This window comes from Anthonomus grandis, chromosome 14, assembly GCF_022605725.1.
Source record: "Anthonomus grandis grandis chromosome 14, icAntGran1.3, whole genome shotgun sequence".
NCBI classification, from domain to species: Eukaryota; Metazoa; Arthropoda; class Insecta; order Coleoptera; family Curculionidae; genus Anthonomus; species Anthonomus grandis.
Genome location: NC_065559.1, coordinates 23,239,930 through 23,266,588, shown reverse-complemented (window position 1 = coordinate 23,266,588; position 26,659 = coordinate 23,239,930). Strand labels below are relative to the sequence as shown.

At 33.3% G+C, this 26,659-nt stretch overlaps 2 protein-coding genes across 2 annotated transcripts in view; one reads left to right on the top strand and one right to left on the bottom strand.

The window, feature by feature from the left end:
• Positions 1-2,304: 2,304 nt before the first annotated feature.
• LOC126744525 (transcription initiation factor TFIID subunit 12) lies at positions 2,305-14,545 on the bottom strand. Its single transcript, XM_050451963.1, has 3 exons — positions 14,241-14,545; positions 13,837-14,132; positions 2,305-2,722 (listed from the first exon to the last, which is right to left on the bottom strand). The coding sequence occupies exons 1-3, from the start codon at positions 14,386-14,388 to the stop codon at positions 2,570-2,572; spliced, it is 597 nt and encodes a 198-aa protein (XP_050307920.1). The 5' UTR covers positions 14,389-14,545; the 3' UTR covers positions 2,305-2,569.
• Positions 14,546-23,172: 8,627 nt separating this feature from the next.
• The window catches only part of LOC126744520 (ATP-binding cassette sub-family B member 10, mitochondrial), a 71,336-nt gene continuing 67,849 nt past the window's right edge, over positions 23,173-26,659 (top strand). Inside the window, exon 1 of the mRNA XM_050451957.1 lies at positions 23,173-23,699. Within this exon, the coding sequence (XP_050307914.1) occupies positions 23,348-23,699 (352 nt within the window). The 5' untranslated portion in view covers positions 23,173-23,347. The remainder of the gene's footprint in view (positions 23,700-26,659) is intronic.

The window sequence follows — 26,659 nt, the reverse complement described above, 5'->3', positions numbered from 1 at the left end:
ACACGGTTCGCCAAAGGCGTGCAACTGGGACTTGTTTTTTACCTTATAATTAATGTACTTAAATGCTATTTTATTTTAGAAAGTTACTTTTGTTTAAATGGAATAATATATTTTTTTCACAAGTTTATTGAACATAATATGTAGAGTACAACAGTTGAAAATGTCACTTTTGGATCTGGCACTTTTTGAACAGTGTATAACAATTTTAAATTATAATAGATTGTAGTCTTCTTCGTCATCTGACGAACTGTCATCACCTATTGACATTATAATTAAAGGATCGACTGTCTGATCGATGAGGTTGTCAAGATCCCACATTTTGTCCTCTTGCTTAATTACATGCTGGACTGCTTTTCGCCAATTCTCTGGTGTCGCTTCCGTAATGGCTTGATCAAACAGTAGCTTAACATCTTTCATTTTAAAAGTCGTGTTTTGTCTTGCTACAAATCCTTTTACCTGCGCCCATATCAGTTCTATAGGATTTAGTTCGCAATGATATGGCGGTAAGCGCAGTACAGTTATATTATATTTTTCGGCTATATCTTCCACGGCGTATTTCATAAAACGAGTTTTGTGTAAGTTTGCTATTGCCAGCAGTTCTTTTTTTATCAAATTTGCTTCAAACGCAATACCTTTTGCAGTCAGCCAATCGATAATTTCTTGCTTTCTCCAACTTGAAGTTGGCGTCTTCTCTATTCGCCGTGAATGATAGCTTGCGTTATCCATAACCACCACCGAATTAGCCGGAAGAAATTTTATCATTTCACCAAAATAGTCCTCGAAAACGTCTGAGTTCATGTCTTCATGGTAATCTCCTGTGCGAGTCGACTCAAAGGCTAACCTTTGACTCAAAGACCTTCTTTTAAAAATCCCTCTTCGCTTCCAATATGTGTCGCTTCCAATAAAGTCTTTTTCCTTTTCCCGAAGGTACTTTAATACCCGTAGACAGGCCTTCTATGAAAGCTTGGCGAGCACTGGTTATATTTTTGTCTTGCCACATTTTTTGGACTATATAACCTTCGTTAATCCACGTCTCATCAAGATAAAAAACTTTCTTTTGCTCCCTGCGGTACTGCTTGATACTTCTCAAGTATTGTCGTCTCCAACAAACAATTTCGTCGCTCTCCAGTAAAAGTGCTTTGCGGTTATGCTTTTCCCAGGCAAAATCCATATTTTTTAAAGTTTTCCATAAAAGTTTTCTACTTATCAACGGAATACTGTCATCTCGGCCAAGCTCCATTAAAATTTTGTCTAGGGTGGGTATTTCCTTTTTAAAATGAAAAGAGTGAACTTTTCTTCGAATTATACATTTAGCATTTTCATCAAGGACTTTTGTAGGTCGTCTTGGCTTTTGCTTGGGAGATTCCACTTGACCTGCTACTTTTCTTTCCCGCAACAATTTGAAAATGGTGGACTTTCCAATTCCACTCATTCGAGAACATTTTTCAACAATTTCTTGCACAGTAAAACTAGGGTAATCGTGTTTTATGCAATCATGTACATTTAAAATATTAACTTTTTCACTCAGCGATAGTGGAGAATTTTTAGTACATCTTTTCGTTGGACTGAATACCTCCATTTTTTAAATATTGGGATAATAATATTGTGATTACACTACAGCGTAGCAGTGACTACTAACGTTTAAAATATGATTTAAAAGTATTTATAGTCTGTATATATTACCTGACCCCATTTTTGCATGTTACAAAGCGTTAAAAGATAGGTACCTATACAAAAGGATTAAAAGTATTTATTTAGTATTTAATCTCTTTCAAAATAAAGGCATTTAATCCGTGAAAATTAAATTCATAAATATTATAAGTACCTGCGCCTATGAACTACCACGAAATGTAGCCAAACAGAACGGAATTCCCCAGTTTATTGCTCTATACACTTCTGAAATAGAGTATAACAATTTTTAACACTCAATAAGGTTAAAAATACGAGCTGCATGCTGAAAAGGTAGCCAAGCGACTGACATTGCTGTACGCCCGGCGTATTGCAGCGAGCGTCCTTTAACGAAAACTGCATTGTTGCATGTTCTCATTTAAAACCAAGTGAGATGCACGGAAGCGTACATCAACCTACAGTCGCATATAATACGCGTCTATGATGAGAAGCTTCGTGTGCAGACGGCCTTAGTCGAGTTAATGCTAAACAAATTGCAGCAGTTAAAAGCATGAAGTCTAAGGGCGATGTTACTCCTTAGTAAAAATTCAAATTCGAATTTAGTCCCAATATTTAGTCGTCACATAAAATGAGCAGTTTTTAATTTATTAGAGCTCTTAAATAAAATGCAAACTGTTTAGATTTAACAATACTTTAATTATGTTCGATCTCAGTAATTTTTTTTTGTATTATAATTGTTATTTCAAAATTATTAAAAAAAAAAAAATAACTCTAGTTTAAAATGAGATAAATTGATGAAATCTTAAACAGACATTATTCAACCAATAAACATATAAAAAAACACATGGAAAATAAAAAGTAACGCACTATAGCTAATATTATTTGACTTAAAAGAAGATTATATACAAATATAGTTTTCAAGAAAATTTACCTACAAAAGTTAATATTTTTTTAGGGTTTTTCTTATCAGTGCAGTTCTCTGTTTGTGAGCTTCTGTAGTTAAACTTCTCTTATAAGGTTTTAACTCATCTGTTCCAAATCCTGGGGTCCACATATTGTAGTTGCGATTTAAAAATTGTTGGACATCTTTAACCTGAAATGAATTGTTAAAATTAAGTTACGATAGGGTTATTAATTAAGTTCTCTTATATTATATTTTCTGATTATTATTGCTTACTCACACCTAAACCTAGTGGCATTAATTAGTTGTAATTATTTTATAAAATAATATTGTTAAAGTGGAACGTACTATTTAGGCCAACCAAAACTATTTAAGTCAGGTAGAAAGTGTTTATAAGAAAAATAGATTATTTCTTGTTTTTGAAGGTATTTATTCGAATCGTGAGCGTTGTGCACGATTTTTGTATTTAATTCTGAAAACAAAACTCGTAATTTAACTAGGTAATGTAACTCGTAGCGCCATTTGCTTTGCGGCTACTTAAACAAAGTTATAGAAACCGCTATTAGGCTAGTTGCCTATAAAATTATATTATAAAACCCCTCCCTCAATATCCAGAAGACAAACCTTATTTTTACAAAGATCCAACATATAGGGTGTCCCAGCGAAAACGAAACAGACATTGTCGGTGTGAAAAACATTTTTTTTTCAAAAACCTAGGACACGACGATTTTTTTCGAAATAGCAAAAAATTAAACGCAGGATTTTGAGTAATTTATCTATTTTAATTTTAAACGCGCTAATTTAATTTTCTAAGAGCCCGCGCAGACTGAGAGCGGTTAGGCGTTCCGAGTTCGGCGTTCAGAGTTCTGCGTTCTATTTTTCGAGTTCTGGGGCACACATGCGGCGGTCAAATGCCAGGGTTCCAGTTTTTAGCGGAGTAAATTCGCCGGCAAAAGACGCTTCTTTTTGTTGTTTTTTTTTAAAGTAGAACCAAACGAGACTTATATAACGATACACAGAATTATGTTGGGCAACTGAAATGCACATTCACGACATCCTAGGTTGGGGCTGACTCTTTTTATAGGCCAAAAATGTGTAAAAAAATACGAAATCAAAAACGAAAAACTTTTTTATTTCTGAAAATTTTACTATACATCCTGCGGGTAAAGTAAAGTAAAATGTTTGTGTAAGTTTTCTAAAAAGAATGCAGGTTGTTAAAACTAATAGTTTACGTAATAATTAAAGTTAAAAACAAGCCGCGGCGGGGGCCGCGCCGACTCCTCGCCTCAATAGAGGAACTGCGATATACCGGATACGAACAGACGTAACAAGAAATATTTTATAGCTAGTAGATACTATTGACTATCGACTAATTGAAGGGAACGTTTAGCGTATTTATTTACTGAATTCGAGTTTATGCTTAGAACATTGAAAGGCTAGAAGTAGCATACCGTGGAACTATGGGCAGGTTTGTTTGCTTGCAACATCTCTGATGCAATAATGCCAAATGCTCATAGAGAAATGGAAAAAATCACTTTATAATATCATAAAAATTTTCAGTTGTTTCCGAAGGCTCAAAACAATACTACTGCTCCCCTTTAATAAAATATCAAGCATTTTTTTAAAGAAATTTAATAAGATACTCTATATCGAAGTCAATATACGTTAAATAAATTAAAATAAAGTACGAAGCAACGAGAAAACGGTAATGGCATCGCAACGCCGCTCGATTGCATTGTTGATGCCACCGATACAAGCACTCTCTACCAGTGACGTCGTCAACAAATATTTACCTGATAAATTTTTATTAATTATTATAGAGTTTGAGTATAAGTAATATTACCATTTACGAACTATTTATGTGTTTTTTAACGGACTTCGTTACAGGAAGGTCCTAATAAAAGGCAGCATTTTTGTCAAAGCATTTTTATGGAAATTAAATATTTTAATAATATAATATTATAGATTTCTTAATAAATCATGTTTTAAGACACAAATTTTTATTATTTTGCATAATTTTATTGTTATATTGGATAAAACTCAGTTTTACATCACTTACTTTATATCGCATAATATATACTTCTATGCTGCTGACTTTTTCAAAGGGACAGTATTGCTTCAGCGGAAAGAGTTAAAACTACAAGGATGTTCAAATTGTTTCGGTAAGGAGTAAGGAGTTGCAGGTTATAAGATTTTTATTATGAGTATTTAGTCTGTACAATGGTTTTGAGACATTTAACAGTAACCTATATAATACCTAATACCAATTATTATATGATATTAACTTATACTAAAAAACAAAGCTTACCTGAGAATAAAGACTATGTACAATAGATTAGATTAGATAGTTTATTAGTAGAAATATACAAACAAGTACTTTTACAACTCAAATAAAATATGTAGTATGTTGGGCTTTTTCGAAAATCATGTTATTATTTTTTAAGTATTTTAATAATGACTTGAGAAATCTAATTCAATTTCTTTGGCGCAAATTTGTTTGTTGCAATCTTCGAATTTTAATTTTTTGTTCTTTATTTTTTTTTCCATAATTTGGTGACAAGTGATTTAGCTTTTGAAACGGTGGAATCATCAGTGCTTAGGTCCTCAGGATATCATTTTGATTTTACCCTAGAATAATATACACAAAAATACAGTATTAAATAAAAAGAAAAAGAAAAAATTAAAAAAATATATTATGATAAACCAATTGATCAATAAAATGCATGTTATTATAAAGAATATTTGTAATATCATACATTTGATTAATTGCATTTAATCAAACAAATATAACACAATAAAATATTATATCACTTTTAAATAAGATATATAGAATAGGATGATACATGGCATAAAACTAGTAGTCTATTTTGAGTTTTTTACCTTTTCCTTGGCAGAGTCAGGGAATGTGTAGCAGTTAAACAAAAACGGCTTGGATGAGAAATAGTAATTGTTGAACTAGACCCCACGGTAACTATTAATCTCAGATGCAGTTATTGTTGATGATGAATGATCAGATCTGTAATTATACAAAATTTGGTGTATCAAGAATATTAATCTATGTTAATTATCCATACTTGTCTATATTAGCTTCACTGTTTGTACTATATACCATTTTGGAAGCTAAAGAATAAACTTCTTTAAATTAAACTTTATTAAAATTAAACTTCTTCAGGAAAACTACCCCTGCAGCTTTGAAGGGTAAATCACTTGGTAAATTAACTGAATTATCGGCTGCTGTGTTTTTAACCAGTAAATCAGAAATCCTAGTAAAAAAATTGTTTTACACACATACCTAATTTAATAAGTATTAGGTATAAATAAAGCTTATATGAGTAACACTAATACTTTTTGTGACGATTTTTTTATACTAGAAAAATATATTTAAAAAAAAATTACCTTTGAGGTAGAGCTGATTTTTTTAATAAAGTCTGGCTACTGATAATATTATTTTCCTTATATAAGAAATCACTTCCAAGGATGTGATCTGAATAAACAAATATGTTCTTTTTAATTGTGTTGATTTTCATTAATAAAATCCATTGTTCCCTGTGGGCATATATTAGGCAATCTATATTTGATATTTAATCAAAAAGCAAAAAAAATTACAGTAATAAATTAATATGTGGTGCCAATTACTATATGTATTATTGTAAGTTGCAATATGGTAAATCAAACAATAAATTATCGACCAAATTTTAGGGAAAGACAAAATTAACTTTATACATAGATATCAATATCTAAATAAGTTTCAAAATTCTTTAAAGGCAATAAAAAATTAGTAATTTCATCTATCTACCTAATATCTATATTAAAAAAACATAACTATATAGGTACATTTAAAAATATAAATATTTTGGTATTTTACGCACACTTTCACATTCAAGTTTTTATTAGGTTAATATCTATAAGATCCCCTATTCTACGTTTATGATGATGGTAACCCTATGATGTGATGTTATGAAAGTATCGGTACTTACTTGTGAAAAGATCGGCTGGAATCATCTTTTTATCATGATGCGGCACAAAGACACAAGTTTTTGCCATCCTAGCAATTTAAAAAAACACTAAAATGTGGCCTTTTTCCTTTTTAAACCAAAAATTAATGAAAATACACGAATCCCGAAAATAAACAAAGAGGTCGTTTGACAGATGACACTACGCGTATGGCTCAGGCGCTTAAGCTCCGGTGTTGTCGCTTCAAATTTTTTAGAAGCAGTTTTAGGGATAAGCATGTTAATAATTTTGTTTAAGGATATTATATTTATTCTTAAAATAGGTTAATTGTAGTATTTATTCTTTTTATTTTAAATTTTCCTATAAAATACAACACAAATAAGTTAAATTAACGTTATATTGGTTGTTAAAATATAGCTAAAAATTTCCTCCGTTGGAAATTTGCGTCGACTTGACAACAGAGAATCGGCAAATATGTTTGTAAACAAAACACCCCTCTTGCCCCTGTGCACATGTTGGACTCAAACAAAGTTGTTGTTTACTAATTCTAGCCTTTCAATGTTCTAAGAGTTTATGCAAAAATTATTTTTGTGCCAAAAATTGTCTGTGAAGTAAGTATACATAAAATATATTATACGTATTGTATAATTTATATTATTAGTTATATTTATTTTAACTAATAGTTTTAAAGACATTCATTCTTATGGAGTGCATTTTGTGTGGAAAATCAATTGATGGATTACAAGACGAATCGGTGGTTCATAAACCGACAAAACAGGGCCTACAAACCATCTGTAATGCTGCTGAGAAAAGACTGGACACTTGTGGACTACACATTTTAGAAAGGAAGCAAGCTATTTTAGATAGAACTTTAAAAATTAAGTTTCATAAAAGCTGCCGAAAAACATATACTAGTAATATAAATATTGCTTCTGCCAGCACTAGTACAACCGACAAGGAAATTGTTTGCTCTAAAACCACTAGAAGTAACACTGGTTCATTTGATATAAGAAGCATGTGCTTAATTTGTAACAAAATTGGACCTAGAAAAATTAAGCAAAAAAAAGGAAAAGTTAACTTTGGTACAAACAGGTGAGTAAAATTTTATTTCAAACAAGGTAATAAAATTAAACGAACTGATAATAATTTAAACCGTGTTTATGGCCACTCGATACAATTTTTTACTCAAACCTAAAAATATCAAATTGACAAGTTATCCTATTCTATTAAAGGTTTTATATCAGACTTGGTATGGTAGTCGGGATTGTTTAAGGTTACTGTGGGTTCATTTGGTTGATTTTGCGAGTCCGGAGAGGCCCGGATTTTCTAATTCATTCGAATGTAAAATAAGGCGAAATTCGTACAAAAATCGTTGATATTTGGGAGAATTTCACAGCAGTTCGCAATCTCAAATTAGCATTGATTCCGCTTATGGTTTAGCGTTTAGTTATATTTTTTTTTATGTTCTAGTTTCTAGTACAGCTATAAGACCTTAACCTTAACAGTTTTTTTACCATTTTTTTTCTATTTTCCTTTATAGGTTCAGGAAAAAATACGCATAAGAAAATAATTAAGGCAGCCAAACAGAAAAATGATATAATAATGATATCAAAATTATGTGGCTTCGAAGATTTATTTGCTTTCGATGCCAAATACCACAAAAGCTGCTATACTCACTACATATCGCAAAGAAATATTGAAGCCACAAAAAATAAAATTAAAAAACTTCACAGAAACAAGAAGAGTATTTTTCAGATGAATCGGATAATGCAAACGAGGAAAATTATTGTAGGATCGAAAACAGTAATGTGCAATTAATTTTACATAACGCAGCTGATATTTTAAAAAGGGAAATTCGCAACTTTCAATCTGAGTAAAAAGAGTTCCCCATGCCTAAGAATATTACTGCATCCGAATTTAAAAAACAAGTACCCAAATTACTACTTACTTTTGTGTACTAATAGATGACGATGCTTTTAACAATGTCGGTAATGAAGTGGCAGAAGCAGTTATACCTTGCAGCATTATTATGGCTCTGATTTCAAAAAAATATAAGAAGAATTACTTTCAATTTGGATTGGGACTATTTGTACATCACTTAGTTGGTAGTAAACATCTTTTGAAAACTTTATCAGATATTGGTCTCAGTTGTACCTACAATGACGTTCGACAGTTAACAACATCACTCGCGAAACAAAATGTTAATAATGATCAGGTTTATGTGCCAATAGGTATAGACATTTTTAGTCCATTAAAAAAAATTACATTCATGCAAGTATGGATAATTTTGATCTAAATGAACAGACTATTGATGGAAAAAATACAACACATAAAATGGCTATAGTTGTGTTTCAAGCGCGGAATAATGATCGAAATTTTGTACATTCAAATTTTTCCAGAGAAGGATCTTATTCGCTAAATACAGAAGAACTAGATTTTCCTTTCCAAAATATTTTAAAGTTTCACAATCCTCCTAATCCGCCCAAGCCCTCATTATTTAAACAAATTGTTCTTAAAAGACAAAAAGATTACATTTCAAAAAAAAAACAATCTAGCTTGGACACTTTGTCGACACTTTAATGGTGACATTCCATTTTGTAATTGGTCTTCATATAATAATATTTTATCTGATAATAAAATTGCCGTTTCAGATATTTTTATTATTAAAAGCCACGCCCCCTTAGTTCTCGAGGTCACGGGTAACAATTTTTCCCATTTTTTACCCCTTATCGGTGGAATTTCGAAAGATCCGTTCTTATCCGCTGCCCACATTATAAAAGGAACCCATTGGCAAAATTTCACGTTTCTAGCTATTGTAGTTTGGGCTCTGCGATGATGAGTCAATCAGTCAGGACAAACTCTTTTATAGATATCGTCTAAAATAAGGTATGACGACGACTCGTCTTGACACTTAAGATTTTAGGGGTGATTTCGCTCCCTCATAAAGGGTTGCAGGTATCAAGATGGCCTCTTAATTAATAAGTTATCACTTCGAACATAAGATTGACTTGCTCTTTAAATAAAAATATCCGAAAGAGAGTCCAAACCAGCTTTTTATTTTCACTGTTTTTAGAATTTTGAAAAGCTCTCATATCCAGAGAAATGACAGCAGCCAACTTGGCTTTCAAACTTGGCAGTTATATACAGAATTAAAAAACCTTTAAAATACAGTATCATAATGGATATGTGAAAATATTTTTTTGAAAAATGATATTTATGTAAGAACATACCAAATAAAACTACCAAGAAGAAATGTTGTAAGGAAATGTGGTGTCTTAAAAAGGTTTATTTATAATTCTTTTTTTTTCACTAAATAAAGAGGTACATTTATTATGGAATTCTCACAAAATATGTTGTTATAAATATAGAATTCAATTTAACCTATTAATACAAGATAATTTTAGATACTTCAGTAATTTGATTTAAAAAAATATAAAATATATATGTAGGTTTACAAAAGCAAATTTAAAACTGTGTATTAGATCCATATCTCAGAGGTAGTTTTATAAAGAATATATTGTTCTTATTCCGGTCATTAATTGACTGGAATTAGTTAAGGATTTATTGATCATGGGTTGTTTAAAGTAATTCACATTTAAGTTCTTATTTTTTGTAAATTTGGCCTTAATTATTTTAGCTCAACTGAAGTATTTAAAAATAATTTTAAGAAAAATATTCATGGCATTTACAGATTTAGATAAGTATAGACTGTTAACATAATCTGTTCAAGTACATAGAATTTTAAGCATTTTTATTTTTATACATATTTTGTTATTTTGTGTTTTCTTTCCTGCTTTGCATGTAATTGGGTAACAAACCTGTTGGAAATGAATGCCTTTCTTTTTTTTTGCTGGAATTCTAACTTGTATTAAACTTTGATGGTAATTTTGTAAAAAATTGCTTTTTATATATTTTTTTTAATTAATATTTGTCTCAAAAACATATTTTGGTAAGTAATTAATTATTTGTTAATAAAATGTAACTTGTAAGAAATTTCATCATGCCTCCACCCTTAAGTACATCGCTCATCACTTGACCACCTAAATGACACCTCTGTGTTTGTTGTATGTTTAAAAAAATAAAATAAAAACATAGTTGGCATCATCCATGTCTTAATGAAATAACCGACATGGCCTCTTTTTAAAAATGATCTTTGAAAACTTGATTCAAAGAAACCAGCAACTTAAATGCATGGTGAATGAAACTGAATAGCAATCCATAAATGGCTGGGTACATTTTAAAACACAGGACTGCATATCTTCCCAAATATTCAATCAATGCTATAATGTTTCCTAATTTTGTTTTAGAAATATTTCCACAATTTTCTTTTTTTTACAGATTTGGTAACAACTTTTAGGTTTATAACAATAAAGATTTTTAAATTTGAATATATATTTTCTTTAATGTTTGTATAGGTATGCTATGTAACACTTGTCTGAATGAATTCCGTAAATAAATTTTAGGTTTTAATCTGTTGCTATTTGTCTTGTGTTATTAATTTTTTTTTATTACAATAATCTATTTTAGACTAACAATTGTTTCAGTGTATTTGTTGTTTTTATAATATATTTTTTCTTATCACAGCTTTGTTAACAACACATTGGTGATTTAAACAAATAAAGCATAATTATAAAAAAATAATTTGATTTGAAACAGCAGCATTTTATATCAACAAGACTCTTAAAAGAAAGATTTCAGAACACCTTAACTACCTTAAAACTCTTCGGCATACAGAAAATGTTAGTAAATAACTTTTAAAAAATGTTAGTAAGAAAAGATAGGAGTTCCACAGTGCAATTATAAAGTGCACCTGTACACTTATCAAATTTTCCATGATAAAAAGCATTTTATTGATGTTAATTGTTAATTTGCTGTTTACCTTTTTTTTGGGCTTCAACCATGTATAAAATGATTTTATTTTTGTAAAATAAAACATTATTATTACATTTTTCTTCTGGTTAAACTAAAGCATCAATAATCAAAACATATAAAAATATGCAATCACTACAATAAAAAAATGTCTATAGTCCATTTCTTAATCCGTAGGAACACACGAAAGGATCGATAGCCATAAAACGGTCGTAAACCATTGGCGTCCCACTTTTCAAGTACATTAAGACCTGAATGTTTTCATTTGTTGGGTTTATTTAATAGTGCTAGAAATAGGCCAATTTTAGCCATAAATTCTTTGAATTACTTAAGTACTTAATGAACAAGTTCTTTTTAACCCTTATAAGTAGATATTGTCTAGTTAGGTAAATATGGAGGTATAAGTATTATAGGTACCTAAATTGTGGAATCTTAAATGCAAACAGGTAGTTATATTTTATGGCAATAATGTAGATATATCCTAAAAACTGAATTTATTTTTCAGTATTGTTGCGCATTTGTTGTAAGAATGTCAAAGTTTAGCCCCATAGTGTGTAAAGGTGTTTTAGATTTTAAAGCGAGGATTATAGTACTAAACGTACATGATGCACTTGTGCATCAAATGCCTCTAAGTACTGTTAGAAATCTAGTTTCTACATGTGCCAATATGACAGGCATAAAGCAACAATTTACAGACTTCTTAGTGACAGAAAAAGTGAAAACCGTGAGAACTTGCCTAAGAAGAGTGTAAAGAAAACTGCCGGTAGGAAGCCGATAGCAGTTGATGAGACAGCAAAGCATATCATCAGGAGGACAGTACGTTCATTTTATTTTAAGAATGAAATCCCAACTATCGACAAAATTTTGACACTTATAAAAGAAGACGAAAATGTACCAGAAATGGGAAGAAAAAAATTATGGAAAATTTTACACGAATTTTTTTTTCTTGGCAAAAGCAAAATAGAAAATCTATTTTAATAGATAAAGAAGAAATAGTCTGTTGGAGAAGAAAGTATTTAAGGCAAATTAAGGAGTATCGAAAGGAAGGAACAAACATTTATTATTTGAATGAAACCTGGCTTAACGAAGGACACACCGTGAGCAAGTGCTGGCAGGATAAAAATGTTGGAAGCTCCCGTCAGGCTTTTTTAGAAGGTTTATTGACTGGCTTGAACTCTCCTTCTGGTAAGGGCCACAGATTAATGATTACACATATTGGCAGCTACCATTCAAGATTAATAGAAAATTTACCATCATCCTGCTGGCGAAAAGGGGAAATAAGAAACTGGCTTACCGAAAAAGAAATACCTTTTGGAGATGACGCGGTAAAAGCAGAGCTTCTGACAATAGTTACAGAAAATAAATCAAAATATAAAAAACACGTTGTTGACGAAATGGCAAAACAACACAATATAACTGTACTTCGTTCGCCACCTTACCATTGTGAATTAAATCCTATAGAATTAATTTGGGCTCAAGTAAAAGGATTTGTGGCTAGAAATAATAAAACCTTTAAATTGAAAGATGTGAGAGAACTTCTGAAAGCAGCAGTGGATAATGTTACCCAAGAAAACTGGAGCAATGCTGTGAATCATGCTATAAAAAAAAAAGAAAAGATGTGGACCCTCGATAATCTTCTAGAAGGAACTGTTGAACCCTTAGTTATAACAGCAAGAATGTCTGATTAGGATGAAAGCAATGAGAGTAATGAAATGTGTGATTTATAAATTGATTTTTTTTTGTATATTTCGTAAATATTTTAATTGTAATATTTGTAAATTTGGTTAATAAATTAAAAGACCTTATATTTATGTACTTTCCTTTTATATGACAAGATATGTTTGCAGCATAGAGTTGCATTTTTTATTGGTTGGTATTAAAAAAATGAAATTTTACAACAATTTTTTAAACATTTAAAAAACAATCAAATTGCGGTATTAATCAAATTTTTATATTTCACTTTATTTGCCATAGTTTGATAATGAGGCTTTTCCACTTTTAAGAAATGTTTCTTGTTAATTTAATAAATATAGGTTATACCTACCAACCATACTTTTTCTAAAAATCTTTATCTAATAGATAATAGATAAAATCGAACATTATTTATAAATTTTTCATAACAGATATTTATTTAACTTAAAATCAATATCCATGGCAATTCCAACACTGGCAACCCATTTGTCATAAAGATGAACTCGAAACCATTGTTCCGAATTCTACGACCTATTATATTTGAGACCATACAGGACTTGTCCACTTAAAATTGGTGAAAACAGCCTGGTTTATCATTTTGTTACATGTAGGAAAATGGAAGACTCACCCTATATTTATGCTACTTCTGCATAAATAATGAGGCACTGTGCTCTCACCAAAAAGGAAATAGAGTATAGTCATGTGATTTTTTTTTAATTCAAGTTTTCCAACTGAGACTACACTACAATCACATTACAACTGGTATACTCATTAAGAAAATCATTGCTTACCTCAATACTGTTGCAATGTCTATTCTTGGCAATTAGTGCAGCTCCATTTAGACATCTATCGACAAACTCATCAACATATGACAACAAAATCTCTTCAACTTCATCTTCAAGATTTAATGTTGAATCTATCTCTTTCACTAAATCCTGTAATCTTTGCTTAGTAACGACTTGTGGTGCATCCGCCACACTTGCAGTGGTATTATTAGAACTTATGTGCTGTGAGGTTTTGGGCATCATGATTGAGTTTGGAGTATGATTTTGCTGTGGCACAGGAGTCTGATGAATAGTTTGAACACCTAAAATTATTGTATTATTATTACTTTTCCCAGTTGTGAAACCTTACAGACATTACTATAAAAGAGTAAAAAGGGTGTACTAAGACAAAATTTAAGCCCATTAAATACCTTGCACTTGCTGAGGTTCTACCATATTCTGCTGTACCATTTGGTTTTCATGCAGCATGGAATTTCCAACCACCCCATTGTTCTGTTGCAAATGCCCAACTGGCATTTGGTTGACCATTGTATTTTGTTGCTGCAAATTGTTTTGCATTACACCTATGAAATTATAGAACTTATAAATTTAAATAATATAAACAGAAGATAAAAAAAAGACGATATTTTCTTAATTTCGTGTTCACTATTATTCACTTCCACTTGCTTCTTGTTTATAATTTATTTTGTTGTTTGATTTTGAGTGATTGGTCAGATGACCAGTAGTGACAGTTGACGTTGACAAATGACAATGTGACATGTTGAATTTTTGTAGGCCTGATTTACATCAAACCTTGAGCGATCGAGGAAACCCCGAAAAAGCTTCTACTCCTCGCAGTGGCGGTTCATCGATAAAAGACGTGCGAGGTGATAATAATAATAAAAACGTTTATTAGTCACTCTTCTAAAATGGTGCGAGAGGGAGCAAATGTCCATTAATCTACATAAAATGGTAATAGTGCTATTCACCAGGGGCGAACTTAAACCGCCAAACCTGGTAGATGAAACCATCCAATTTGCCACGGAGGCGAAATATCTTGGGATAACTTTAGATAAGACGCTTAATTGGAACTCGCATCTTGAAAAAACAATCAAGAAAGCAAAACTGTCCCTATGGAACTGTCGCAGGATATGCGGCAAAGTATGGGGAATGAACCCAAAACAGATGCAGTGGTCATCAGACCGACGATATCCTACGGCTCTGTGGTGTGGTAGAGCAAAGCAACACAACAACTGGCCAAAACCAAACTTAACACCCTTCAAATTCTTGGAGGAAGTATTGCGAGGAACTGAAAAGCGATCCAGAATGTGCTAGACTACAAAAAAATCTGACCAAGAAGCAAGGCTGGACGATTAGCACCCTACGCAATGGCAAATATACAACCACAGGAAAAGAAACACTGACCGAACTTGTTCAAGTAAATTATCCTGGGTGAGTTATAAAAGACAACATAACTGTCGGTCAGGACAGTACAGAACGACGTCAATAAGCAGTCAGGAAGCTGCCAAAAAAGTTGTGACATATCAGAAGGTCAAATGGGCCATCAGCTAATTTGAACCCTAAAAATCTGCTGGCCCATTCCAGCAATGATGCAAGAAGGACCAGATATATTAATAAATAAACTAACTAAGATATTAAGGGCTAGTCTAACTTAGGGATATATCCCTTTGAGATGGAGGCTGCTTATTCTTAAGCCACATTTTTTAAACCGATAAGTCTTTTTTTTTTCTTTTGAAGACACTAGAAAAACTGCTCGACAGACACTTTAGGAACGGAACATTGGTTGAGAACCCTCTGCTGCAAGACCAATGTGCTTACACCGCAATACAGGCAAATCTGTAACTATGGCAGAAAACATCTGAGAGTATTTACGATCACCAAAAGGTATTACTAGCTGCCTTCTTGGACGTCAAAGAAGCTTTTGACAATACACCAGTTGAGTCTATTAGAAGGACCGCAGAAGAACTTGGTATAGACGTAAAAACATGCAGGTGGATAGACTGTATGCTCAGAAGCAGGATAGTAATATGCGAACTGCTGAATAAAACTCTGGAAGCCTTTGTAACTCAGAGATGTTCATAAGAAGGTGTTCTATCGCCTATCCTGTGGTGCATGGTGATGAACGGGTTGCTTATAAAACTAAGGGAACAAACTTTAGGATATGCAAATGACTTGGTGATACTAGTAAAAGAAAATTAAATACAACGCAAATGCAATGAATGCAAACTGCTCCGAACATCGTGAAAAACTGGACGGAGAGGGAAGGTTTTAAGATCAGTCTCCTTAAGTACACAATTGTACTATTTACCAAAAGATGAAAGATTGAGGACTTTATGCCACTATTCTTGAAAGGTAAAGAAATTTTTATACTGGGAAAAATTAAATATCTGATGGTTATCTTGGACTCCAAATTAAGCTGGAACCAATATCTCGAGAAAGTAACCAAGCGATCGGAATTAATTTTATTGACGACCAAACGCATGCATGGGGAAACTTGGCGATTACAGCCCAAAATGGCACACTGCATCTATACCAGTAGTGCCCATTATAACTACAAGGCTCGCATGTCTAGGCATAATAGGAGCCTTGAAATATACACCAATCGGATTTGCAAATTGCTTGAAGAAACTAGAATATCTGGACCACTAACTATAGATGCGTTAAATCTTCTGAAAATTTGCATGTCGTCGTTTTTTTGGTTTTCTTGACATTTCCCGTCCTAAAAATAGTGTAAATTCAGGAGGGCTTATTTTTATGATGGTTTATGATGGCCTGACTCCCTTAATCGCTTCTTAGATCTTGTGTTAACTAATTTTGACATAGACCTTTTAAAACATAATGTGCCGTTTGTAATAAGACCATCACCGTGCATTATTGGTCAATATTACTGCTAAGATTTTTCATGCCTCTAATCTTCCTGTCCTTAAAGATAACAGATCTAAGTTTAATTTTAGAAAAGCAGACTTTCCAAGTATATATAGTTTACTACAGGAGTGTGATTGGTCTGCGATATTGGATTCTTCTATCGTCTCAGATGCTTGCTGTACCCTTTATGATACAGTTCAAGGCATTGTTGTTTCAACTAAACCTCTTAACAAACAAAGACGACGACGTTTTCCCCCTTGGTTTACCTGGCAGATAATAAATAATATTATTAAGAAGAAAAAAGCCTTTAGAGACTTTAAATCTCATCGCACTAATTTTTATTACTCCATGTACCTCTCCTTGCGTCGGGGTATAAAGTACCAGATGGATTTAGTTTATCGAGATTATGCTTAGAACATTGAAAGGCCTTTCAATGTTCTAAGGGATCATGTTAGGCAAGCAGAGGAAAATACACATTTTGATCCATTAATCTTTTGGTCATTTGTTCATAGTAAACAGGGTACGTCACGAATTCCCGCATCTATGAAGGAGTAATTTGGTTCATATGAGGGCCCAGAGAAAATGGTGTCAGCCTTTGCCCGTTTCCTTAAGAACGTGTACAGGGACACTAACTAACAGAACACTCATGTAACATGTGACTGACTATCTTCACATTGGCCCCATCATCACCACAGATGATATTATTAGTGCTGGTAGATCCCTGAAAAATAAAATTACAGCAGGTTCCGACGGGATCCCTAGCTTTGTCGTTAAAGACTGTGTGCAGGTACTATCATTACCACTAAGTTATATATTCAATTTAATAATCCATACTGGCACGTTTCCTGAAATGTGAAAGACCGCAATAGTATGCCCTGTATTTAAAAAGGGTGATTTCAGTTTTATTAAAAACTACCGACTTATGTCGGTAAAAATTATTTTAAACAATCATCTACCGTGATATTTTTTTCATAATTCGTTCTTGACTATATATCGACCAGCATGGATTGTTCGCAGGTCGATCCTGCATTATTAATCTTTGTTGTTTTTCTCAGGAGGTATGTGCGACTATTAATGAAAAATTCCAACTAGATGCTGTATACACAGATTTCAGCAAGGCTTTTGACCAGATTGATCATTAAATATTAATAAACAAATTAATGTGTATGTATGGATTTTCAGAGATTCTTATAAAGTCAATGGTTTTCTACCTGTTTGTCAGGTAGAAAACAACTTATAGCGATCGAGAGATTTAGGTCTGTTAGCTTTACTCCAACTTCAGGGGTACCCAGATAGAGGCATAAACCACACTTTACTGTTATCACGATTTGGAGGAGTGCCCCTAGCTGAACGGCGAACGTTACATTCAATCAGTTTTCTGTGGTAGGTCATTACCAACAAAATTGATTGCCTCTTCCTTCTGGAACAATTGTCATTTCATGTAAAGACATTGGAAGCAAGGTATAAGCCTGCTTTTGCTCGCGACCAAGCTAGATAGAATATTATGTTGCATGATCCCATTTTCATTATGTCCAAAAATTTAATCACTCACCTCATCTCTGATGAGGGTGAAATAAAGAATTGTAGCATATCGCAAGTTTTAAATAATTATATGTAAAAATTTCACTATATTTGTCACCTAATTATTATGTTCTGTGCGCTGGCTGGAGGCTTGAGTAAAATTTGTTTGGAAAGTTAGAGTAATTGGCAAGTATGTATATATTTAGTTTTAATTTTTAGCTATTAAGTTATGCTTATTATATTCTAGCCTGTTTTTTGAAATGTACTTATTGGTTTAAATTTTATCATTTTATTAGGTTTTATTTTTAGTGTAACTACATATTTTTTTTGTATGCAATTGTAAATTTCCTTATATGTTCTATTGAAATTGTTAATTGATTTTCCTTTAATTGGGCATTAGTCTGTCGGAAATAAATCCTTATTATTATTATTGTTATTATAACTCTCCAGATCAAGACCTGGGGTTTCGTACTACGAGTAAAATTTTTTAATTCCCTTCCAGCCTCTGTAAGGGTTCTGCCACTATGTATATTCAAATATAAAGTTAAAGATTTCTTAATTAATAACCCTTTTGATTCATTTGAGGAATTTCATCACTCCACTGTGGCCTTTTTGGAGTCTTCTGTTTTTCATAATCACACTGTCTAGATCCTGGGCATGGTATATGAAAGCAAATCCTTTGTATATAATATATTGATTGGGGTGAATGTGCTGGTTGTAAATGGGAGACCAAATGAGGGAGCTGTAGTCCAGCCTGGATCTAACAAATGCATAGTAGAGAGTTTTGGCAGTGGCAGTGTTCGAAAAAAGTTTGCAATTTCTAATAATAAAGCCCAGTATGCGAGTAGCTCTAGAAACAGTATCTTCGATGTGAGGGATAAAAGAAAATTTTTGGTCAAAGATGACTCCAAGATCCTTAACACAGGTAGACCTAGTCAGAGACTCTCCATTAACTGAGTAATTAAAGACAACTGGACTTTTGATTCGAAAGTAGCTGGCCACATTACACTTGGAAACATTAAGGTTAAGCCGGTTCAAAGTGCACCAATGGTGTACAGTATTGCTGTTCTCTTGCAGTTGACCACAATCTGATATAGAGTCAATCCTATGGAAAAGCTTTAGGTCATCAGCATATGCTAACCGAGAGCGAAACGTTACCATTAGCGAAAACGTTAAAGAGAAGCGGGCCCAAGTTAGAGCCCTGAGGAACTTCAGAGATGGGTAAAAAACAAGCAGATCTAAAGCCTTCGACCACTACAAACTGAGAGCGGTCAACTAAATAGGAGTTAAGGAGCTTTATCAAGCGATCGGAGAATCCAAACTGGCGTTCAAGCTTATTTAATAGGATGAAGTGGTCAATCTGGTCAAAAGCCTTTTGAAAGTCTGTGTAGATAACATCGATTTGACCTCTATCATTAAGTGCTTCGCACACAAACTGAGAGAAGAATGCTAGGTTTGTAGTACATGAGCGGCCAGAAACAAAGCCATGTTGATCGTTAGCCAGAATGGACTTAACTTTGGGAAAAAATTGATTTATAAAGAGCCAACTCGAATAACTTTGAGAAATTGCACAGAATGGAAATAGGGCGGTAATTGTCTATTGTTCCAGCATCGCCCTTTTTAAAGATAGGGCAAACTTTGGCTTGCTTCCAGATATTGGGAAAAATACCTGTGTTAAGGATCAGATTCAAAATGTGAAGGAGAGTGTCTGTAAGTGCAACAGAGCAGTCCTTAGCTTAAAAAACTAGGAATTAGATCTGGGCCAGAGGTCATTTTACTTTTGAGACACTTGCTCGCCATTATAATATCGGTAGCCGCGAGCGCGATGACGTCTATGCAAGTTAAGGGAGGTTCAGAGACGACAGGATGATCGCTGGGAAGTGAGTTCGTGTATACACTCCTGAAATAATCTCCAAAAGCGGACACAATGCTGTCAGGCGTATTGTATGATTGGTTACAAAGCTTCATTGAGCCGGGGATTTAAGACTGATTACGTTTGCTTCGAATAAAAGACCAAAATTCACTCGGATCGGAGGTTATTTTGTTCTCAATACTATGGATGTACATTTTGTAGGCTTGTGCAGTTAAAGCTTTAATTGTCTTGCGCAGAGATCTAAATATCTCTAGATGATGATTAGACTTGGAAATCTTAAAATCACGTAATGCTCTTTCCTTTTTATATATATTACAAATTATGTCCCCCGAAAACCAGGGAGGGAAACGGCTTTTACGTTTTACCTTGAAGGGTACCGCTCTAGCGAAAGCGTTGTAAAAATAAGAATAATACATAAAGAACATCACATGCAGTGTTGACGCCCTGCTGCACCATGACAGGCGACCAATCAGTATCTAGCAGCAGCTAATACAAAAGCGAAAAGTTAGGCTTTCTAATATTAAATTCCTTTATTTCAGCTTTATTAAGGGGTTGGTTATTGAGAGAGATATGGCATGCATGGAATTCAAATGACAGAGAAGGATGGTAGGTATCCTCCGGGACAAGAGATGCACCGCTGTTAAGTACAGAGATATTAAAGCTTGCAAAGATTAAATCCAAACAGCGAAGATTGTTATTTACCACGTTATTGAATTGCTTATAGTTTAGGAAATCAAAAAAATTACTTAGAAGTTGACGTTTACTATTGGGAGATACCGAGTGTTCAATATAAGTGGGGACATTAAAGTCTCCCAGTATAATCATATGTTCAGAATAGATTACATTAACCATGGAAAAGGCTTCGAGAAAGCGTTCTAATTGCACGGAGTCGATGGAAGGAGGAACGTACAATACAAAAATATACAGTATGAAATGATTAAATTTGACTTTATATCCTACCAGGTCGATTTCCGGTATTTCTTCGCTGATCGCAGAGAGAGGTGGTTCAGAATTCCCAGTAGAACACCACCACCCCTTGAAGCAGCAACAAGGTCAGTTCTTCTGTCAGAACGGTACATTACGTATGAGTTGGGAAGGATTTCACCATCAAGTATATCATTTTGGAGCCAAGTTTCTGTGATGGAGATAATATCATAGCCAGAAGTAGACGCAGCACATGTTTATATTGTGTGTCTGTTAAAGTTGCTTTGTATTTATTAGTTTTACTTAGTGCTTAACGCGTGATGTATTTTTCCTTTAATTGTGGATTAATATATCTTATTGTATAGTTACCGGATGGGTTTTATTATTGTAATTTTAATTGTAAAACTTTTTTTTCTGTATTTTGACTTGTGTAAGAGTTTGTACTTTTTGGCATGAATAAATAAATAAATAAACCGTTTTTGTAAAAACGACATTCATTAAACTTCATAAAGATTTAAAAAGAAAATTAAAAATATTGTGAAGTTACTTTTTTATTTTTTTAAAGTTGCATACTTTTATATAGGTAATTTTTAGTATATTAAAATTTATTGACGAGCTCTACAAGGTGTTTTTTGACTTAATTTTGAAAACACTTTGTACAGGGTCCGGCAAAATGATCTCCCACATTTTGCGCCGCCACTAAGCCCAAATCACTAAAGAGGGAGCCAGCTTAGCGTAGTCGGTTGGCTGCGCGCGCCTTGCCATTTCTGTTGTCGCCATGGTCCAGTTCAGGGCGAGCATCGTGCCTTCGTTATCGAAACATTTTTCAAAAGTAACGAATCTGTGATTACGACACAAAGAAATTTTCGTATTCACTTCGCGCTTGGTAGACATGATCCAGTTCCAGATCGCAAAACAATACTGTTGTGGGTTTTCAAATTTTAGAGCTACAGGTTCAGCCTTAAAAAGAAAATCAACTGGTAGACCCAGAAGTGTTCGGACACCTGAAAACATTGCAGCTGTAAGAGAAGCAGTTGAACGATCTCCTAGACGTTCAGCTGTTAAACATGCCTCTGTTTTGCATTTGTCAGATCGTTCTGTGAGAAGAATTTTGCACACCGATCTGAAGTTCCACCCATACTAAATGATAATCGTGCAAGAACTTAGTGAACGGGACTGGAAAAATTGCGGAGAATGTTCCAATGATATTCTTCAAAACGTCCCACAAAATGCGCTTTTAATAACGAGTGACGAGACTCATTTCCATTTGTCTGGCTGTGTGAACGAGCAGAATTTTCGCTACTGGGCACCAGAAAATCCGCGGCAGCTCCATGAAAGGCCACTTCATAGCCAATGTGTTACCGTTTGGTGTGCTGTTGGTTCTTTTGGTGTTTGGGGTCCCTATTTTTTTGAAGAAGGAGGGGTAACGGTTACCGTAACTGCTGATCGATATGTCGACATGCTACGTAATTTTCCAAAACTTAGGGAACTTGAACATCCGGATGTGTGGTTTCAACAGGATGGGGCTACAGCTCATACGGCAAGAAGGACAATGGACCTGTTAAGGGAAATGTTTCCAGGACGCGTAATCTCGTTACGTGGAGACGTTGGGTGGCCTGCGCGTTCACCCGATCTTGCCCCATGCGACTTTTCCCTTTGGGGCTACGTGAAAGAGAAGGTTTTTCAACATCATCCCCGAACCATTGACGAATTGAAAGCAGCAATACGCCAAGAAATTACAGGAATATCGCCTCAAATTACTGCTTGAGTAATGGAAACTTTCAGAAATTAACTTCGAATGTGTGTCGAAAGAAATGGTCGCCACTTGGACTCACTGTAATTTTCAAAACTTCAAAAAATAAAAACAAAATGGCATATCATATATTTTTAGTTGATAAAAATATAATATAAATAGCATTTACATTGGCATTTTTGTTAAAAATCAAAATGTGGGAGATCATTTTGCCGGACCCTGTATATTTGATCTCGACTTGCTACGTAGAATAATAAGATTTTTTTTTCCGAAAATGTCACTACACGCCACTGATGTGGGATGGACGGTTGCAAGTCGCAACAAGTTTGACAATATCGCTGACTTATGTAATTTAGCAACATCACGTAAAATGACAGGCAAAACATTAGTTTTCCTAACCTCACATAGTTTAAAAAAATAGAATTTAAATAATGTTTTTGTTTTACGAAATAGAGTGATTAAATAACATTTATTATCTTTTAGTAACAATATTTATCATGAACAATGATGGATTTTTGATATCGTCGGCTTGTCCTATTGTCATAAAAGTTTTATGATTTATAAGGCCTACTTCACATACAATGAATATTTACTCTGTGCTGATATCTAAAAATACATTGCCTACTGTAATCAAGCAGGTAAAACTTCATTATTCGGTTAGTTTAGGAGTGAGGAAGTGCCTAGTGAGGAACTTTAGGACGATGGCCGAAAAAATCAGCCAAAACAAAACTTATGTGGCAGTGAATGCCAATGGGACTCAGGAAGGGATTAAAATTCTGAGGTTCTTTCGAAGACATAAGTCCAAAGATACTAAGACTGGCATCAAAGAAGATTTAGAGTCTGAGATTAAAGTGAAGGCAGAACCTAGAATTAGTAAATCAGATTTAAAGAGACTCTTTGCTTTAGCAAAACCTGAAAAATGGAAATTAGCAAGTAAGTATCCATAAATCTTCTTTGTTTAAAGTTTACAATGCAGTCATAGCTTCAAAGCAATACTTCCACCTGATAAACTAAAATGCTGTGACATACAGCATATTATACATTTATATAAGAGTATTGTATAATATCTATGATTTAATTTTAGTACAAATAATATATGATTCTTTTGATTCGAATCTCTATGAAGATTCGAACCGCTCAACTCTAGTGTCAATGTAATGGCATAAAAGTGAATACATCTAAGTTCTCTGTTTCTCAAGGGGAGTTACAATTGATCGCTCATTGCTATCTTTTGTAGAACACATTGATAAAATGATATCCAAGGCTCTAAGGATGTTAGGATTTGTGAACTCTGTATTGTTGATTTTATTGATCCTTTATCTGTGAGACAATTATATTGTTTCTTAATTAGATCTATTTTTGAGTACTGTTCCTCTGTATGGAATCTCCTAAGTTTAATATTATGTCTCTGCAAGGCTTTCATTATGGCTATGGAACTCTCCATGAGCACTTTTCTCTGCCCGCTCTAAGAGCTAGAAGGAGTGAAAGAGTGGTTTTTTAATGTTATGGATTCTCTAGTGGATAGAGCTCCATTGTTAGCTTTTTAGTGGAATAAAATTGAATTAAAATTATGACTTTTCGTGATACAAAAGTATACCTTAATGAAACTCATATCATATTGTAGAGGACCTTCTGGAGCATCGAAAATGGGAAAGTACAACTTTTCTTAGTAGGCCCGAACTTTGAAAATGGCCCTTAAATGTGTCCAAGCGCAAATTAAAAAAACTATGTTTTTCTAAACATTAACCATTGTATTTACATAAATATGTGACATAGAAATCTGATTCTTTTGCACAGATATAGCTTAAACATAAGCGCATCTGGTGGCAATTAAGGAATTTTAAAAATGTGAAAAGGTTTTTTGTTTTTAAGTTAGGAATATGAAATTTTCAAAATAAGGCATCCAAAACTTCACCCTGCGGTGAGTTATGCGAAATATTGATAATTTTTATACATATATATCAAATTAAATGTAGCCAGAACATATTGTGAAAAGTTTAAAAAAAAAAATTAAGTTGCTAACTGTTACAAAGATATGAATTTTTATATAAAGGCCATTGGACGCGCGCTGATGCTAGCAGTGGCTACCCGGGCTACCAGTCTAAATATAACCAAGGTTTGCAGTGCAAACTTTTTTTTGCATCTGGAAATTAAAAAAAAAAACATAAGGAGTAAGATGTAAAAAAGTTTTGTATGAGATTTACCCTAAATATTTTCCTCTTCGTCATCATCATATATGTCAGAGATGTTATGGTTCTGACAATTTTTGCAGGAACAATCACTGCAGCATTTTAACCCTTCTTTTAGGCATACACAATTATTATCAGAGCACTGTTTATCCTTGCAGAAGAGGTCCAATATTTGTCTTATATCCCCAGGTATGGGATCAGCAGTCATTAGAATGGGCTCCAGAATATGGTTAATTTTGGTCCAACCAAAATTAATGGGGTCAAGGGTAGGCATAATAGGTATGACTGGAAGTCCATATACACAGTTGCAATATGCACCTAAAATGTTTATAAGTTTTGTTTTGTAATAGTATCTAAATTTAAATTATAAGTACACTAACCTTAGTACATGCTGATAAAATGCGTCGTCTGTTGGTGGAAGTTCTGATGCGGACTTATTCGAAGTTGTTGTGAGTTGGTACCTCAGTGCATTAAGTGTGTTAATGTCCTTGTTTTTATTTTTATATAAAGCCAGTGCAAAATTTGTGGCAATATCAACTGCTTCAGTTATAGGCACGGAGTGTAGATTTGAAAGGGTTTTACATGTTTGTATATTTTTTGAAAATACGTCATAGGCTGTTTTTTTACCAATATTAAACATTGCGTTTGTTGTGTCACACCCTGTTAACACATGCAGGGCTGGTAAACACTGGCAAATTTGATATCCTAGTTTATTTACTATTTCGCATATCGAAATAATCCTTTTTTTGTTGCCTTATCCTAATTCGATCAAAAGGTCTTTTTTTTCTGAATTAGCTTTTATATATTCAGAATAGTAAAAAATTAGTAATGACAACGTCGGTATCTACAGACTTTACTAACACCTTTTCTTGAAGCATTTGATATTCATATAAAACATGAAGTATAATTCGTGTATCAGCCTCATCATGATTTGATGTCAGATCTTTTAATTCGGTAACACCATTCTTGTCAACTAAAAAACATGAGTCTGGATTCTCAAAACCACCAGCAATGATCAGAGTTTCTTCAGTTTGCAAAAGATCAGGTGAATTTTTTAGAAGATAAGCAGTCATAAATTTTAGTAGAGATCGTTTATTTTCTGACAATCTCAAAAAATTCCTAAATTTTACCACCTTCCTACATCCAGAAACTTCGTATGCATGCGCATCTGTAAAATCACCTCTTCTACGTCTTTCCAATGACTTGACGGATTCATCGTATTTATCAAAAACCACTGTTATTCTTATTTTTCCAAACTTTCGGCTTATTGAAAGAATTTGTTTCAGAAAAATACATGCGAGTTCATTAAAAGTGGAAAATGATTTTTCATTAAGTCCTTGAATAAGTACCATGCCATCTACATATTATAAGTGAATTGACAATTTGAGCTGAATTAATTGCTCCATATGGCTCAAATTTGGATAGTAATTCAGACTTAGCTGTTTTTCGCATACTTTCATCGTCATGAAATAAGCTTAATGGAACCAAAGTTAATTCATAAGACAAAAGGTCGCTTAAATTTAAAGATTTAAATCTTGCGGCTGCTATAATTCTTCTAAACATAACTTCAGTTCCCACACATTTTTTATGAGACAAGGGGTTTCTTGTTCTAATGTCCGCAAACGTGGTAACTTTTCCTTTCTTAATGGGTTCCCAAAAGCTTCCCAAACACTCCACACGCCGTGTACGAGCGCCCTTTTATAG